The sequence below is a fragment of the Trachurus japonicus genome, chromosome 14, assembly GCF_045865225.1.
Source record: "Trachurus japonicus isolate A0001 chromosome 14, Traja_1.0".
NCBI classification, from domain to species: domain Eukaryota; kingdom Metazoa; phylum Chordata; class Actinopteri; order Carangiformes; family Carangidae; genus Trachurus; species Trachurus japonicus.
Genome location: NC_140920.1, coordinates 16,497,849 through 16,514,295, shown reverse-complemented (window position 1 = coordinate 16,514,295; position 16,447 = coordinate 16,497,849). Strand labels below are relative to the sequence as shown.

Sequence of the window (16,447 nt, the reverse complement as noted above, 5' to 3'; positions counted from 1 at the left end):
TGTGTCCTATCTATCTATCTATCTATCTATCTATCTATCTATCTATCTATCTATCTATCTATCTATCTATCTATCTATCTATCTATCTATCTATCTATCCAAGGGGTAGACAATATAAGTTCGCTTCTTTCTGCCCCCTTTCATTCAAGAGTTACAGTATTGTCATTGTTTTTTTTATGAGTTTTATTTTAATTTTTGTTTTTATGCTCGATAAATGAATGAATAAACTAAACATCCATCCATCCATCCATCCATCCATCCATCCATCCATCCATCCATCCATCCATCCATCCATCCATGTATGTTACCAGTCGCCGCCGGTAGGTGGCAGCAGATCAGCGGTGGCTCTGGTTCGACTCGTGCTGTCTGGCTGAGGACGGACCAGACCGTCACCAGACCACGCTGCTGCTACGCTGCTGCTACGCTGCTGGAGCAGTCTATGTGCTGGAGGAATGGACGCCTTCGAGTTGTTTCGGAAACTCGGAGCTGGAGCTAAATTTGACCTGAAGAGGTTTGGACAAGACGCCGCTCGGTTCAAGGTAACTCTAACGTGTGTAGCAGACGACACACTGGATGATAACTGCGTTTACCAGCAGCAGCTCGGACAGTGCTCCAATGAGTACTAGCACGAGTTGTGATGCAATGTGTGCTTTACGAGTGTTTGTTAAGTTGTAGCGAGTTTTGGCGCCTCCATATGACAATGAATTAGATAAGTAAATGAACAGTGTTGTATTTACACACACAATGTTCCCCTGCCTCATTTTGTAGGCTGTTAAATCTCACGGAGGAGAAGCGTCGTCAGATCCTCTGTCTGCGATCGACTACTTTGGCACAGGAGCAGCCAATGGAGCCCAGAGAAGGAGCACCGGAGAGGAGGAGGAGGAAGGAGAGGAGGAGGGGAGTGAGAGTGAGGACTCTGATGCAGGAGGCAAAAGGAGGAGAAAAGATGAAGATTTGATGACGAAGAAGAAGAAAAAGATAAAAAGAAACCAGGCGCAGGTGGAAGGTAAATAATGAGGCTGTTTGCTTTTGACCAGATGCCAGTTTGTGTGAGTGCCACATTTGACCAAGCCATAAGTTGAGTTACAAAAAAATAAATAATTGGTTGATTATTCTGAAATGTAAATTACCATTAGCTTTAGTCCTTTTGTAACCTGTCATTAAATCACAGTCAGACAGTCTTAGTAAAGTTGATCAGTTTCTTTGCAATGTGATATCATAACAATGGTCTTTTTTAAAATGAGCGTGATGTAGCCGTCCCACTGATGTTACCTGTGCTCTGTCTGACTGAAGCCGGTGGCACAGAGGGAAGCGGCATCACCTGGACGTCCTCGCTGGACAGAAAGATCCAAAACCTTCCGAGTGGAGGGAAAGAGAAAAACTCTGAGAAGAGGCTGAAGCATCTTCATCAGGAAAAGGTCTTAGACACAGACACACAACTTGCAGCACAAATACTGTATGAAAATGATGTCTGCCGCTAAAATGTTCCTTAAAATCCTTTATCCTCTGTAAAGTTTCTTGTCTTTGTAACTGATTTCAGATGAACCGTGTTCGCTCTCAACACCGGATCAACGTACACGGCAGTGACGTACCGGACCCCGTGTGTACGTTCGAGGAGCTGCAGTCGGAGTATCGCCTCAACCCACGCGTCCTTCAGAACCTCAGAGACGCAGGACTGGACTCCCCGACGCCGATCCAGATGCAGGCGATACCGCTCATGATGCACGTGAGTACTGAGTCAGACATTGATGTTGTGTGAGTAGGAAAATCCAGACTGTGGGTTGGTGACTGTTTCTGTGTGGCTGGTTTTTATTCGTCAGAGTCGGGAGCTGCTGGCGTGCGCTCCCACAGGATCTGGAAAGACTTTGGCTTTCTGTCTCCCGCTGCTTGCCCACCTGCAACAACCGGCCAACCGCGGCTTCAGGGCGGTGGTCATCTCCCCGACCAGAGAGCTGGCCAGCCAGGTACACACACACGCACACGCACAAACACACAGGGGTTCAGTCTGTGTAGATATGCAGCTGTTTGCCATATTAACCAAAAGGTGATGATCAACTTCAATCATGTTTCTCAAAAACAGACGTTCACTGAAACACGTGAAGATCTCGTTTCCTGTTTAACTTTCTGTCATGAAGCAGCCCTGTCCAGTTTTTCATATCATTACTATTCATCATATTTTTTTATTTCCAAGAAAGGGGATATGAATTTTGAGTGGATCCAATGTTATTTGTTTGTAATTTGTTGTTGTGTTCAGACCTACAGAGAGCTGCTCCGTCTGTCAGAGGGAGTTGGATTTAGAGTTCACATCATAGACAAAGCTTCCCTGGCAGCAAAGAAGTACGGACCACAGTCAAATAAAAAATACGGTGAGGAATGACGGATGTGGTCACAGAGGAGGTAAATCTTGATCGTCCTTCCTCGTTATTCACGTCCTATGTTTCTGTGCGCAGATATACTCGTCAGCACTCCAAACAGACTCATCTTCCTCCTCAACCAGGATCCTCCAGCTCTCGACCTCAGCAGGTAACACCGCGTGTGCTGCGTTCTTCTTTCTTTACTTTTAGATTTTCTCGTCCCTCCACTGATCTCCGCTGTTTCTCACCTGAAAATGACAACGCCACCAACCAACACATTTTCTCCTCACGCAGTGTGGAGTGGCTGGTGGTGGATGAGTCCGATAAGCTGTTTGAAGGCGGTAAGACGGGTTTCAGGGAGCAGCTGGCCACCGTGTTTCTGGCCTGCTCGGGTTCGAAGGTGCGCAGGGCTTTCTTCAGCGCCACCTGCACGCAGGACGTGGAGCAGTGGTGTCGTCTGAACCTGGACAACCTGGTCTCCGTCAATATTGGACACAGGTGATGATCTACCTGTAACTGTCTGTACTGTGATGGATTTGTATGAGATTCGTGTTTTAAAGAACTGACTTTATCGTCCTCTCAGAAACACAGCTGTGGAGACGGTGGAACAGGAGCTGCTGTTTGTCGGGGAAGAAAACGGCAAACTGGTGGCCATGAGGGACATCATCAAAAAAGTACGGAGGTTACTTTTCATGTTTGTTAAAAACTTAGTTTGTGAACTATCCCACTGTCACACAAGTTCTGGCATGATAATAAACAATGACACTTGGACTGAGAACAGCAGAAATGAGAGGATGTGCTTTTCTTTATTTCAGGGTTTCCTGCCTCCCATGCTCGTGTTTGTTCAGTCTATAGAACGAGCGCGGGAGCTTTTCCACGAGCTGGTGTACGAAGGCATCAACGTAGACGTGATCCACGCAGATCGCACACAGCAGCAGGTTCGCACAGTCGCCTTAAATACACTATTGTCAGTTCTCTTTGTGTCACTGAAGTGTATTAATCCTCCTCCTCTGCATCGCCTCTAAATCAGAGGGACAACGTTGTCAACAGTTTCCGCTCCGGTAAGATTTGGGTGTTGATCTGCACGGCGCTGCTCGCCAGAGGAATCGACTTTAAAGGCGTCAATCTCGTACTCAACTACGACTTCCCCACCAGCGCTGTGGAGTACATCCACAGAATAGGTTAGTATTAGATTATTTATTGGTTTTATCAAAATGATTGACTGAATAATCGTATTATCAGTATTGGCTGTGATCTTTTGTCGTTGCCTTTTGATACATTTCTCCTCGTTTTTTTCTCCCGTCTGCTCACATCAGGTCGAACTGGCAGAGCTGGACATCAGGGGAAGGCCATCACCTTCTTCACAGAAAATGACAAACCGTTGCTGCGCAGGTTCGTGGCTCCAGTGCAAGAAATGTACACGAAGCACACAAACTTAGGTGTAGACTTGTTTTTATGAATGTAACCCTGGAGAATTAGTTTGCCCATTGTGTCCCACATACCTGCAGTTGGGTTTGACTTTAACTCCTTTCTCCAAGTTAGTTTTTTTCAGTGAGATGCTTTACCATATTTACGCTGTCACTCTGACTATGTTTCTCCTTCCAACAGCATTGCTAATGTCATTAAACAAGCTGGCTGTCCTGTCCCTGATTACATGGTCGGCTTTAAGAAGATAAATAGGTAAGGGAGATGATGGTCATGATGAAATGTCACAATCTTCAAAGCATTCAAAGCCCTTTTTATTTGTTGCGTAGTTTATATTTTATGGTAATACGATTGTAATGGCACATCTCTTTTTGTGTTCAGCAAAGCGAAACGCAGACTTGAGAAGAGACCTCCCAAGAGAAGCACCATCAGCACAACTCCTCGCTTCTTAATGAAGAAGAAACCCAAAGGTAAAGGACAGAAGGGACCGAAACAGGAAGCGGATGGAGAGCAGCAAGGAGAGAAGAAGATAAAAGAACAGGGACCGCAGAAGAGAAATAAAACACAGAAAGAAGAGGGAACAGAAAAACACAAGAAAGCGTCACAGAAGATGGGATCACACTCCTCTGGAGCCAAGTTAAAAAAGTAAGATCGGTGCTTATTGTGGATTTAAATTCCAAAAGCTCTGATGTTTTCACTCAGAATTTGAAAAACGTCAGCAAACCAGAATCATAAATGTTCCTTGTGTATGTAAAATGCAGTAATGGTTTAACCACATCTGATTCATGCCACAAGAGCTTTTTTATTAGGTTGATGTTCAAAAATAACCAGAGAGAAAATAATTTAAATGCTCTTCTTTTCTCTCCACCAGGAAAAGTGGGAAGAAAAATAAGCCACAGGAGGAATAGAGGAGCGTGGTACAAGCAGAATGATGTGAAAATAAGATGTTTTTTTTTTTTATACATCTGAAAGTATGATTTACTGCTAATTTCCACATTTGTGCTTTGTATTATCAGAGTTTAAAATAAACAGTTTTGTATATAGTTGTATTGTTTCTGTTTCTGGTATACTTGCTCATCTGCAACCTGAGAAATAAATTTCAATAAAAGCAAAGTCAAATGATTTTCAAGTGATGAATGCTTATGTATAATAGAAATAATATAAAGACTATAACTCAACACAGTTGTAAGAGTTCCCTTAAGATGTTTAATATGCAATTCTGTACAATTTGTAAGATGAAAAGAAACAATCGCTAAAGCATCGACCCACTTTAATTGCTGATTAAGCACAGGATATAAATGCAGCATCATACAGCTCAAGAAAAATGCAAACATATCGGCAGCAAAATGGTTCTGGCAGTGTCACAAATTTACACTTAATTTAGATTAAGTAAATTTTACCCATGACCCTGTTTTATCCTTAAAATTCAGTTCATTCTAATCATGATATGAAATATAAAGTTTTAGTCTCAAGTGAGGAAAGCTAACTGGGAGGGAGACAGCTGGCTGAAAACAAACAAAAAATACAAAATAACACATGATGTGCATGTGCAGCGTCATATCTAACATAGTATGTGAGTTTTCATAACCCTCCTGTTACAGTAGCTAAATGTGGTGCTTTATTCTGCTATGACAATAATTTCCCAGTCTGGGACAAATAAAATATATGCAAGTGCTTTTTGGAAAAGTATTTAAAGTTTTTAGTCTAGACCGCATCTGAAACAAATTAAACTCTTAACTTTAACTTATTAGAAAAACTTAAATCCCATAATCTAAAACAAAAGATCTCCAAACTGTATGGATCAATGGTGAGTCTGGTCTCCACTTGAATCAAAGTACCGTAGTTCCAATGTTTTAACTATCGCGATACATTTTCCATGAGATCTCGCCCATGCATTATACTGCAGGAAACCCCGTTCAGTCTTCCTTTCTCAACATGGCACCGAAGGTGAAGAAGGAAGGTTCGTCTATCTTACCATTTTCAGTTGATAAACTGTACCATTTTCACTAGTAAAGTCACCAGGGTTCAGTAGACGTACCCGAAATGTGAGCCTTAAACCGGCGTTGGCTTAAAACATCTCAGGGTTTGGTTGATAGATGCTAAAATACGTATAAAACGCAGACTCGACTCCGGCATGTATGCCTGAACGTGATGCTAAGCTAATTTTAGCACGTTAGCGTTGACAGTGCCGACTAAAACGCCCTCGCCTAAGTTAGTTACACGGCAAAATATAAATTATTCCGATACTCTTGACTCGTTTTATCTACATCACATCACCATATCATCGTAACTGTAACTATTTTAGAGGCTTGTAAACACAAGTTATCCGACATTGCTAGTACTCGCTGCACCCTAGCGGTGTTTGAAACGTTGCGTTAGTCACACGTGAGATCCCCAGTCCTTATGTTGTCAGAGGAAAACTAACCTAAGACTTTAAAATTTAGGTTATTCTTCTGTTGGTGTAAATAGCGAGTCTGTAATGAAATATTGAATGGATGATGATGATGTAACCCCACGCAACTGTCCGTAAGAAGTGAGTGTAGTCCAAAGCTAAGCGCTAACTTTGTAGTAAATGCTTACATACTTGACGCTGGAGGCCTGCTATAGTTTCAAACGTCTATTTGTTTATCAATGCTCTATCAGTATGTCACATTAATAGATTTATTAATTGAGACTATCCACATGTGTTGGCTGCATATGTAAGGAGTTAAAAACTGACAGTGAAATTTCCTGGGAAATGTGCCTCAGTGGTGCAGCCATCCCAGCCATTTGTGAGGCATCATGCTAAAATGTAATGTAATTAATGTAATGTAATGTCTTAGCTTGTTGATGAAAATGTAGATTTTCCTGATCATACACCTTTTCTAAGGACGCATTTACTACATGTCATGGTGGTGATGCTGTCAACAATCGTAACACATGGTATTTGTCTGATTTTAGCTGTCCCTGCCAAGACTGAGGCCAAGTCAAAGGCTCTGAAGGCCAAGAAGGCTGTGCTCAAGGGTGTACACAGCCAGAGGAAGAAGAAGGTCAGGACTTCTCCCACCTTCCGTCGCCCCAAAACCCTCCGTCTCCGCAGACAGCCCAAGTATCCTCGCAAGAGCGCTCCTCGCAGGAACAAGTAAGTTGCAGCGGCTGCATGCTACCAACAAATGTACATGGACTGAACATGGTGCACATGATGGTAATAAGCGATCAAAGTATGAAAAAGAATGATTCCAGCTTTATAAACTACTGATGCACCCAGCTGACATAATATTTGACAGTTGTATTGGAGATTACTGGTATACAGTAATGGATAATCATTGTATTCTTAGAAATTTGTTTTGTGTCTATTTGTCCAGGCAAGGATGTGAGCTTTTGACTAAATATACATTGTCATTTTACATTTTTCCTGCAGGTTGGATCACTATGCCATCATCAAGTTCCCCTTGACAACAGAGTCCGCAATGAAGAAGATTGAGGACAACAACACACTTGTGTTCATCGTGGACGTCAAGGCAAACAAACATCAGATCAAGCACGCAGTCAAGAAGCTGTACGACATCGACGTCGCCAAAGTCAACACACTCATCAGGTACGGGCTGGATATCAATTCATTTTATCCTGTTGGAAGCTAAATTCATAGACTTTTTTTAATGTATTGATCCAAAATCCATGTGGTCATGGAACAGTGGTCTGTGGTATATTGGCTTACAGAGCTACAGTCATTGTTACCTTTATTGGACTTAGCAGTTCACGGTCACAATGGTTGATTACAGGACTTGATACACCGTCCCGGGGGGTTAAATCTGTGGTTATGTCAGTTTGGACAGAGCACATTTGAGATTGGGATTTGATTCATAATGTGATCTATGCATCTCCCTGAAGAGCACATTGTTCTCATCTTGGTAATTTGATGTCATGAACCTTTCATTGCTTCACCTTGACCGTCTCTTTTTGTTCTGATCCGCATTCAGGCCTGACGGTGAGAAGAAGGCGTACGTCCGTCTCGCACCAGATTACGATGCGTTGGATGTTGCAAACAAGGTGAGATATCAGAAAATAAATAAAACGGTCTTGAGTCTTGAAGTTCAACATAACATGTTTGTCTTGTCAATTCTGTGCAAGTGATGTAAACTTTTATTTGATCTGAATGTCTATGATGCATTCAAAGGAACCACTGATGCCAGATAATGCTGGTACAGGTCTGTTCTCCCTGTCGATGAACAGAGTATAATATTTTGTCTCTCTCTCCACAGATTGGCATCATCTAAACTGTGGCTGAAGAGACTTGTGGAAGAATAAATATTTGTATTAACAAAAACTTATTCAGAGTCTGTGTTGTCTTTCTGAAACACATTTTTTGGGGGAAACTTTGATTTGTCAGTTTAAGTAATAGTTTTGATCAGAGTTTCCAGTATGCAGGGGGTCTAATGTGTGATTTTATCACGAAAAGCTCATACACAATTTCATCCAAGTAGTGTAAACAAATATGAAGTATTGCATCTTCCTGTCGGTTTTATTCATTTAGTGAGGCCTGTAGCAGTTGGGAAATGATACGAAGGATGAAGGGGGGAAACTTGTACTTGATGAAAAGCAGATAAAGTGTTTTTTATGTTCAGTGTGAGTGTGGATCACATAGGTGGTGTTGTCGACCTGTTTGTAGTGTGAGATTTAGACATGGATGTGTTTGTCATTTTTTACTGCACATGCAATATCAATATTTGTAACAGGTAGTGTCATGAAAAATCTGATTTGGTCATTCACAAGTCAGTTTAATATCATACACAGAAAAATAAAATATGCCATAGATTTACATTTCATTTATTAATGTATTAAATAGTTAAGAGTTTTCTCCTCCTGAACTGGTCAACAACTCCTACAGCTAGAAGAAACAGTATAATAAGGTAAAATTTCCCTCTAAGTGATTATTAGAGTCCTGATCAATTACTACAAACCAGAATCATTATTAAACTTATAGATTATAAAACTTATTCTACAATCCTCTTACATGTAGTTGCTACTTGTTGACACTAAATGCTTTACATTGACCGTCTCAATAAAAACTGCAAATTAAAGATCCAAACATTTTCACTGATGTTGACTGCAGGGCTGCAGTTTTAGACTCAAAACAATTTATTCTGGAAACAATATTGATGTTCAGATCAATAACAGTGGACCACACTGTCTTGAACAATGATTTGATTGTTTTATTTGATTTTCCCATGTGACTCTTGTACGGTAGTATAGTGATCTCAAACATTATCAACCAAAAAACATCAACCAGTCTTGATCTATTTGTTTTATTATCATATAAGATTATGTCTGTTAGATTTGGTTATTTAGATTATACAGAGAGTTGGCAACATCTGAAATGTCTCTCAGGATTCATTCAGATGAGTGGGTGATTGACAAATTAGAAAACTTTTCCAATAAATATAAATTTATATCATATTGCTTACATTCAATCACATGAGGCTGAGATAACTCCACCTCCTGGTTACGAGAGGAAGGTCCGGACTGTGCCTTTGACCAGACCTCTGCAGATGGGGCACTTTCTGAGAGATGGCGCACACTCTTTGCACACCACCAGGTGGCCGCATGGGATGAAGACGATGTTGACTTCTTTGTCCATACACACCTTACAGGTCCGCTCCTCCTGCAGGCGCCGCAGCTGCTCCTCCATAGGAAGGTCTGCGGACAAAAAAAAAGACAATTTTCACTTAAAATCCAACACGAGTTTGTAACATTTGAGCCTCAGGAATCTAATGTGTTGTGTCAAATGTAGGACGTGTTTTACATCAAACGACTAACAGTGTCCGACTGTACATCATTGTTAATCTCAACGTTAAGTCTATAAATATTAACACACAGTTGTTTTTTTATCCAGAAAGTAAACTCAATCGCCTCGTTGACAGAGTTCAACATTTACATTGAGGAGTTTCACAAGGCTTTTTAAAATAGAAGAAACAAACGGATCCTCAATTAAAACGGGTGTGTCTTCATACCTGAAAGATCTTGGCTTGGTGATGCTGCTTCATTTGACTGGGCTGAAAATGTGAAAGACAACATATAATTAGCTCAGGAAAACAAATACAGACCATCATCTGCATGTCTAACTTGTACTTGATGTCGTTTTATTTTTATTTTTTTTACTTTTGATCGTCGTACCAAACCTTTGCTGAGAGCAATCAAATGCAGTGCGTTTCAGCTTGGACTTGTTTACACTGAGCTAAACCTTGATCACTGCATTCCCTTTTTTAATAATCCGGGTAAATGGTTTCTGTACCAGGTGTCCACACGCTGACTGAACCCAAATATGTTTCGTACCCATGAGATCTCTGAGCAGGTGGACGTCATTCTTCTGGATCCAGTTGCGGAAGACCTCGGCAGCAGCGTTGCCCTTGGTGAGGATGAGCTCTATCAGCCTGGCTGTTTGCTGCTGGGCCGACGTCTGAGCCTGAAGACCGCTGAACTCCTCGGCAGCTGCAGGTGAACAGGGAAGAGTTGACTCCCATGCTACAGCTACAATTATAGAATCAAATTGTTCTGCGAAATACTGTTTGCAAAAACATTATGTTGTGAGTTGGTATCATATATATTTCAATGTGTCTGTATTATCTAATGCTAAACCACTGAACGTAGGTAATTTAACTGAGGCAGTTTCATGGAAAGGTGCTCTTCGACACAAAAGCCAGCTTAGCAATAAGTATCATTATGAATTGAATAAAGTTTTGAGATTTGATTAGAAATATTTCAACTGTAGCCGTTACTAAACAGAAAATATCCGACACCAATATATTGAACTCTGAGTCCCCCAAATCTCAAACTAAAGCAAACAAAAATGATGAACATACTTAAAACATTTTGCTCTCTTAAATGGTCCAACACTGGTTCAACACTCTTCAGACGCTGGATCAACGCTGCTTGGTGTCTCTTCACAAAGGTGAAACCATCTGAAACAAAAAGAGACAAAGAATTATTAATTAATTTACACTAAGAGGTTTTTAAAAAAAATATTCACAGGTCTGAGATCAGCTGGGAGTGCAACTAACACAGCGATTAATAGCTGACAGAGGAACAGCTGTACCTGATGCCATTGCCTCTGCCAGCATCTCTCGCTCCTCCTCCCTCTTCTGGTCCTCGGCACTCAGCAGGTCTGAGACCAGCTCCTGGACCGTCCTGTAGTTCTCACCGCTGGTCAGGATCTTGCTCTGGACCGTTTGCTTGACCAAACTCCTCTCAAAACCCATCTCCAAGGCCGACTTAATCACAGGGGTGTTCATCATGACGGCATCCTCGGACCGCTCCTCTCCTGGACCGAGGTGAACGACTGCGAGACAGAGAGAGCAGACATGTCAGGATGAGTGATAAGACTTCTTAACTTCAACATTTTATCTCAAGTATGTTGATTTTACATGATTTCACACTCACCAGGTGGATCGACAAATTCTCGAGAGCTGGTGTCTCCGTTTGTTAAAAGCTTTTTGATTGAAAATAGAAAAATGCGCATTTTTAAAACAACTCATTCTATACGATAAGTGTGAACTGAGAAAACCAGTGATGCTGCTCTCTACCAACCTGCTCAAACAGCCGAGGGAAACGAGCCTGGATCTGGTGAACAAACTCTTGTCCCTTCTCCTGGAGCAAATATTCACACCTGCAATTAACAAAAGACAAAAGAATATAAACACTGGTATAAAGAAGCCTCCTGAAAACTGTACACAAAGTACAGTTTAAAGTGATCTGAACAACACTGGAAAACCTGAAAACAGCAGCACTTACCGAGGAAACCATTTAGCATGTTCCACCCAAGGGTCATCTCCAGACTCCCAGCATCGCAGGCCGCCATCGCAGCAGAAACACTTGACATCATCATTACGACCTGGAGGGCAAACAAAAAGCTTTCAGTGTGACAAATGGTTTTGGGATTTCAAGGAAAGAAAAAAGAAAAGAAAGACCATTGTGATTTTTAGTCAAAGATGCTTGTTCAAAATCAATTTCAATACTTGTTTGTTTCTCATCTTTCATTTCCTCATTCAGTTGAAATATTTGTGATTTCATTGGCAACTTCACCAACATGTCATCATGTTTAAACACCTAAGAGTTCCTAAGAAGTTTTTTTTCCCCCAGGACTTTCCAGCTTAAATGAGACACTAAACAAAAAGTGATGTTAGTAAACACCTGTCTGCACTGGAACCTCCCTGAAACATGAGTTGGGAAAAACTCACTGGTATCAGAGGTCAGAGAGGTTGTTACTTTGTTTCAACCCATTTCAGAAGCTTTTTCAGCTGAAACGTAAAGTTGATAAACATTAAATTAATAGAATGATGTATTTAGTTTTTAGCTTTCTCTGCCTATGGGGGGAGGGGAGTTTAACAAGCTGTATAAACAAGACATTAAGACCATGTAAAGTTTAAAATGATTGAAAAGTTGTTTCTTTACACAGAGCAGACATGTCAGCAACATTAGCTTTCATTTCCATTCATGTTTATGACAACCTCCTGATAGAAGTCCAACATTGACCTTTCTTATGGAGGTCACTGATCAACTTCCTTACCTACGTAGTAGAAGCCAGCTTTAGCCAGCTGCTCGGGGCGGACAGGTATACGAGACGGCCAGTGGACAAAGGTGAGCAGCCTCTCGTCGCTCTGCTGCATGTTGGGGTTGGATACGTTACTGAGAGCCGGGCCTCCTGCGGACGTCCCCGCTCCGGACGCAGCTCCGGACGCCCCGGCCAGCGACACATTGTCGGCTCTGTCTCCCCGGACAAAACGACAGTTTGGATAATGTCTCTGGTGTTCGGACACTGCTCTGTCACCAGGCTCCCAGTTACTCAACTGCAGATGAAGAAAAAAAAAACTCTTGTCACTCTTTGTTTATATGGGACATTTTCTTTTTAGGCAGAATTAATGTGTATAAATAACATATATTACTAGTACAATAGAATAAAACAACACTTGGCCAAACTGGTCAGTGATGACACACACCTGTCCACCACAGCTGAAGCAGGCCACTCGGTCGCCCTGGCCTAAATAGTAGAATCCTGCTTTGGCGAGCTCTGCGGGGGTGATGATGGAGAGCGTCCAGCTGTGGAAAGAGTCGAGGCGGTCCTGCTCTCGGCGCATGCTGGGATTGTGGCATGTTGGTCTCTGGTGGGACATGTCTTCTACACCCCGAGAGCTCAACGGACTGGAGGGCGGCGGAGCAGAGAAACCCATATTTAGGTAGCCGACCTGCTCATCGCCCTGGCTTACTGTTGCGTTAGGAGCTGCTGGGCCTGGACCAGAAAGCTGGAATAAAAAGAAAAGACTAAGAATATTGTCATGTCGTTAAATGAAAGCAGACAGTATTTAAAGAGAGAGATAACTGAATTCAAAAACACAAACTGTCAAAGTCTTAACTATGATTTTCTTTGATATATGGGCAGTCTAAAAAACATCTCTCATCTTCCTTTTGCTGCTCACTTAATGTTACATTGCACTGTTACAACATTGCTTCAACAATGGCAGAAAGAAAGCATATCTTTTATTTTGTAAAAAAAACTTTGTGTGATCTTACTGGAATGGCTGGGGCGATGCGGAGCGGAGAAAAGGCAGAGTGGGAGGAGGAGAGCAGGTTGGCTGTAGACGGGAGGCTCTGGATGAAGGAGCAGGAAGGAGAGAGCTGCCTGTGTCTCTCTGTCGGACAGTCTCCGGCCTGCCAGCCCTCGGCCGTCACGTTGCACCTGAAACACTGCACACGGTCGCCCACGCCTGTGTAGAACCAACCGGCCCTCGCCAGGCTCCGCTCAGTGACTCCTGAAGCCGGGAAACGAGCAAAGGTGGAGATCCGGTAGAGTTCTGTGGATTAAAAAACAGCATCATATTAACATACATCCTCTACTTTGGAATATTAGATCGGGAAATAAAAATAAATCATGAAGACATAATTGATAAAAACAAAAGCTCTGTACCTGAGGAGTTGTCATATTGTAGGTCAGGTGGAGGCCCGTTGCGACATAATCCCATTAAAAATTGGTTGTTTTTGAGTTGAACAAGAGTTTCCATTGTGAGGTTTAAATATAATGATATGAGGGAAAAGCGATGTCCTTCGAAGGGAGAGAGGTTTGAGAAAACCCAAGGTCTTACCCTCTGGCACAGACACACTCAGTCACACTGAAACTGAAAACCGTAAAATTAACAGAAGGGGGGAAAGACGTGGGGAAACCTAAGGGCTCTTGTAGAGATAAAACAAAAGTAAAACCCCAGCAATCAGCATTACCACACACAGCAGTGCATATCTCAGCCATTTATCTTCCAACAACCCACTTATTGACTTAACAACAAGATCTAAGGGTAGATCACGTGTGCCCTGTAGGGAGTTAACATCTTAGAGCAAATAACTGCTGAACATGTCCAACAAACCACCTGTGCGGTTAAAAAAAAAAGAAGGATGGACTACCTTAAATTAAAAAGCATTCTCACACCAGGAATTAAGTCAACCAGGATCAGTGCATACATCATGATCATATTCATTTACTCCAAACATGTTTAAAACATTACCTAACAACTTAAACTTAAACATAATGTTATGTGATTATGTGCACTAACTAATAATTATTAAATAAACACCTCAAGCGCGCACACACACATACACAATGACCAAGGGTTATGTGTGTATCTCAAACCCCTCCCCCCATTCTGGACATCGCTTTTGTAGGTGTCTAACCCACCATACTTGAATAGTAAAAACCCAATAAGAAAATGATATTCTCCTTTGGTAGGGATAATGGGCTTCCCTCCTTAGTTGGATGATATCAGCACCTGAAGAAGTGAAGAAAACAGACAAAATTTGTTTCATTCATTCATTTGTTTCAAACTCATAAAGACTTCTGTCTGACTCAACAGTCCAGAGACTTAAAATGCACAATTTCTAATTATAGAAAACATAAGTTAGAAGCAGAAAAGCTTAAGCAATTTCACTCTAAATTTGGCCGAGAACTGACTAGGTTATTCAGTAGTAAAAAATAATATATTTCCATAAAGCCATTGAAGCAGTCATGAGAATTGAAGAGCAGAAGTCAGGAAAAGTACAAGTAGAGTGTTTTTAATGAAAATAATAGTTGATATTTAAATTCCCTGTTGGCTGCTTGCTTGTGGAAAAGCTAACTTACTCAAACCAAACAGTTTTATTTACTTGACACGTTAAAACTTTTGAGTTTTCTGTACAAATGTAGCAAATCTCACAGTGTAGACCTGTGTGACAGTGTCTGACTCTGCACGGCTGCTGTGTTTTTAATGGTAAACTGGTGGAATGTCCCTTTATCATAGCCGCCGAACAATCAATAATAATAGATCAACTAATCAATCATTCGGGTGCTTTCAGAATTACAGCTGATGATACTGAAACACACACATATAGTCAAATAAAACTACATGGTATTATACTGTTGTTGTCACTGTTTCCTCCTGGAGAACTAGGTACTTTCCTGAAACACGACGCACTGTTAGTCAGCAGACCACGACCTGGTGGTTCGGCTCTGACCATGTTTCGGGCCCAATTCTGTCTTTGTAGCTCATGTTAGCTATGTCGTATTAATATTAAGGGATGTATTCGATAGATTTAAAAGTGGTTTCGGCGGAACAGTGTTTGTTAAAATGAGAAATATGCAGAGAGCTAACAACGCCCTACAGATATCATCAGTTCATGCTTAGCTAGCTAATGCTAACGGCTGCTAACGCTGACAACGGCAACAACAAACTTTGCTCACGACGGTTAAATACATTTAAAACCAATTTAAACATGAGACACAGATGTTTCGTTTCTTCTCTCTTTCCATATGGGTAGATCACACACTCACCGCTGAGAAATCCCGGCCACTTCTCGGAAAGTCCCGGTGATGTCGATGTTATGTCAAACGGCGTCTGCCCCCAGCCTCGTCTGCTTCCGGTCAGCGCGAGAAGTGAAACACAGTGCATGTGACGTCAGTCTGAAGGTGATTTACAATTCATTCAGGTGAGACCCTCAGGTGTCAGTAGTCTGCATTGTCATGGTCTACCATGTCCACATACATTAGGCTACATTACAGTAATACGCTACATAAATCACCATAAAATACTAATACTTACTCTGGAAAACTAGTTTGTTAAAATGTTTTAGTAGCTACCAACACAGAGAAAATGAACATCAATACTGAGACTGTAATACTGTACCTCTAATTGATATACAGATATCCAATTATGTCCACACCGAGGACCCACTTTTTATACTCGAAGGTACATGTTCAATTAATATAAAGTGTCAGTAGTTACAATATGCATCTAACAATAATACATTTAGGATATAATGAGTATACAGTAACACTGTTATTATAAACCAAATAAGACCATGCCGCGCCGGCAACAAATATTTGTTAAAAGTCAGATCTAGTCAAGTTTATCTAGTGTTATTTAAGTTAAGATATAAATGTGCATTCATTAATATCTTAAATATTCCTCTAAAATAAGATACTTACATGTTCAGGTCTTGGAGACTAGTCAGATGGTGAGAAACTCTGAGATGTAATTTCGATTGGTTTGTATTTCCACTGCTGCGACATTTAAATGCCATTTCCCCTCCCACAGAAACACCTCCTACAAAGCTAGGAGGAGTTCTATTGGTCCTTTCAATATTACAAATGAAATGAAAGCGGTATTTTGACCTAT

The 16,447-nt window shown here is 41.4% G+C and overlaps 3 protein-coding genes and 1 non-coding gene across 4 annotated transcripts; 3 read left to right on the top strand and 1 right to left on the bottom strand.

Moving 5' to 3' along the window:
• The first annotated feature begins 406 nt into the window (after positions 1-406).
• ddx52 (DEAD (Asp-Glu-Ala-Asp) box polypeptide 52) lies at positions 407-4,899 on the top strand. The gene is made up of 15 exons (XM_085798107.1): positions 407-539; positions 769-1,006; positions 1,294-1,418; positions 1,541-1,726; positions 1,821-1,964; positions 2,255-2,366; positions 2,451-2,523; positions 2,649-2,852; positions 2,938-3,028; positions 3,170-3,292; positions 3,385-3,535; positions 3,671-3,746; positions 3,963-4,034; positions 4,161-4,424; positions 4,651-4,899. Exons 1-15 carry the CDS (start codon positions 453-455, stop codon positions 4,685-4,687), a joined length of 1,983 nt encoding a protein of 660 aa, XP_085654233.1. The 5' UTR covers positions 407-452; the 3' UTR covers positions 4,688-4,899.
• Positions 4,900-5,627: 728 nt separating this feature from the next.
• rpl23a (ribosomal protein L23a) lies at positions 5,628-8,085 on the top strand. Its single transcript, XM_085798106.1, has 5 exons — positions 5,628-5,739; positions 6,720-6,900; positions 7,180-7,356; positions 7,739-7,808; positions 8,021-8,085. The coding sequence occupies exons 1-5, from the start codon at positions 5,670-5,672 to the stop codon at positions 8,033-8,035; spliced, it is 513 nt and encodes a 170-aa protein (XP_085654232.1). The 5' UTR covers positions 5,628-5,669; the 3' UTR covers positions 8,036-8,085.
• LOC146974586 (small nucleolar RNA Z17) lies at positions 6,951-7,023 on the top strand. The gene has a single exon (XR_015037657.1). It is a non-coding gene; the product is annotated as a small nucleolar RNA Z17 (small nucleolar RNA).
• Positions 8,086-8,521: 436 nt separating the features above from the next.
• Positions 8,522-15,645, bottom strand: birc2 (baculoviral IAP repeat containing 2). Its single transcript, XM_085798104.1, has 13 exons — positions 15,604-15,645; positions 13,717-14,566; positions 13,323-13,603; positions 12,752-13,054; positions 12,322-12,601; positions 11,547-11,646; positions 11,343-11,421; positions 11,196-11,244; positions 10,852-11,094; positions 10,619-10,717; positions 10,092-10,247; positions 9,770-9,811; positions 8,522-9,455 (listed from the first exon to the last, which is right to left on the bottom strand). The coding sequence occupies exons 2-13, from the start codon at positions 13,808-13,810 to the stop codon at positions 9,262-9,264; spliced, it is 1,920 nt and encodes a 639-aa protein (XP_085654230.1). The 5' UTR covers positions 13,811-14,566; positions 15,604-15,645; the 3' UTR covers positions 8,522-9,261.
• Between the last annotated feature and the right edge of the window lie 802 nt (positions 15,646-16,447).

What these genes read in the sequence shown, in the direction of transcription:
- ddx52 (XM_085798107.1), top strand. Translation starts at nt 453, where the DNA reads ATGGACGCCTTCGAGTTGTTTCGGAAACTCGGAGCTGGAGCTAAATTT. An exon ending in ACAGTCAAATAAAAAATACG is followed by an intron (nt 2,367 to 2,450) that starts GTGAGGAATGAC and finishes TTCTGTGCGCAG; the next exon opens with ATATACTCGTCAGCACTCCA. An exon ending in GGAGTACATCCACAGAATAG is followed by an intron (nt 3,536 to 3,670) that starts GTTAGTATTAGA and finishes TGCTCACATCAG; the next exon opens with GTCGAACTGGCAGAGCTGGA.
- rpl23a (XM_085798106.1), top strand. Translation starts at nt 5,670, where the DNA reads ATGCATTATACTGCAGGAAACCCCGTTCAGTCTTCCTTTCTCAACATG. An exon ending in AGCGCTCCTCGCAGGAACAA is followed by an intron (nt 6,901 to 7,179) that starts GTAAGTTGCAGC and finishes TTTTTCCTGCAG; the next exon opens with GTTGGATCACTATGCCATCA. An exon ending in AAAGTCAACACACTCATCAG is followed by an intron (nt 7,357 to 7,738) that starts GTACGGGCTGGA and finishes ATCCGCATTCAG; the next exon opens with GCCTGACGGTGAGAAGAAGG.
- birc2 (XM_085798104.1), bottom strand. Translation starts at nt 13,810, where the DNA reads ATGGAAACTCTTGTTCAACTCAAAAACAACCAATTTTTAATGGGATTA. An exon ending in ACAATATGACAACTCCTCAG is followed by an intron (nt 13,604 to 13,716) that starts GTACAGAGCTTT and finishes TTTAATCCACAG; the next exon opens with AACTCTACCGGATCTCCACC. An exon ending in AGCTGGCTTCTACTACGTAG is followed by an intron (nt 11,647 to 12,321) that starts GTAAGGAAGTTG and finishes TTTGCCCTCCAG; the next exon opens with GTCGTAATGATGATGTCAAG.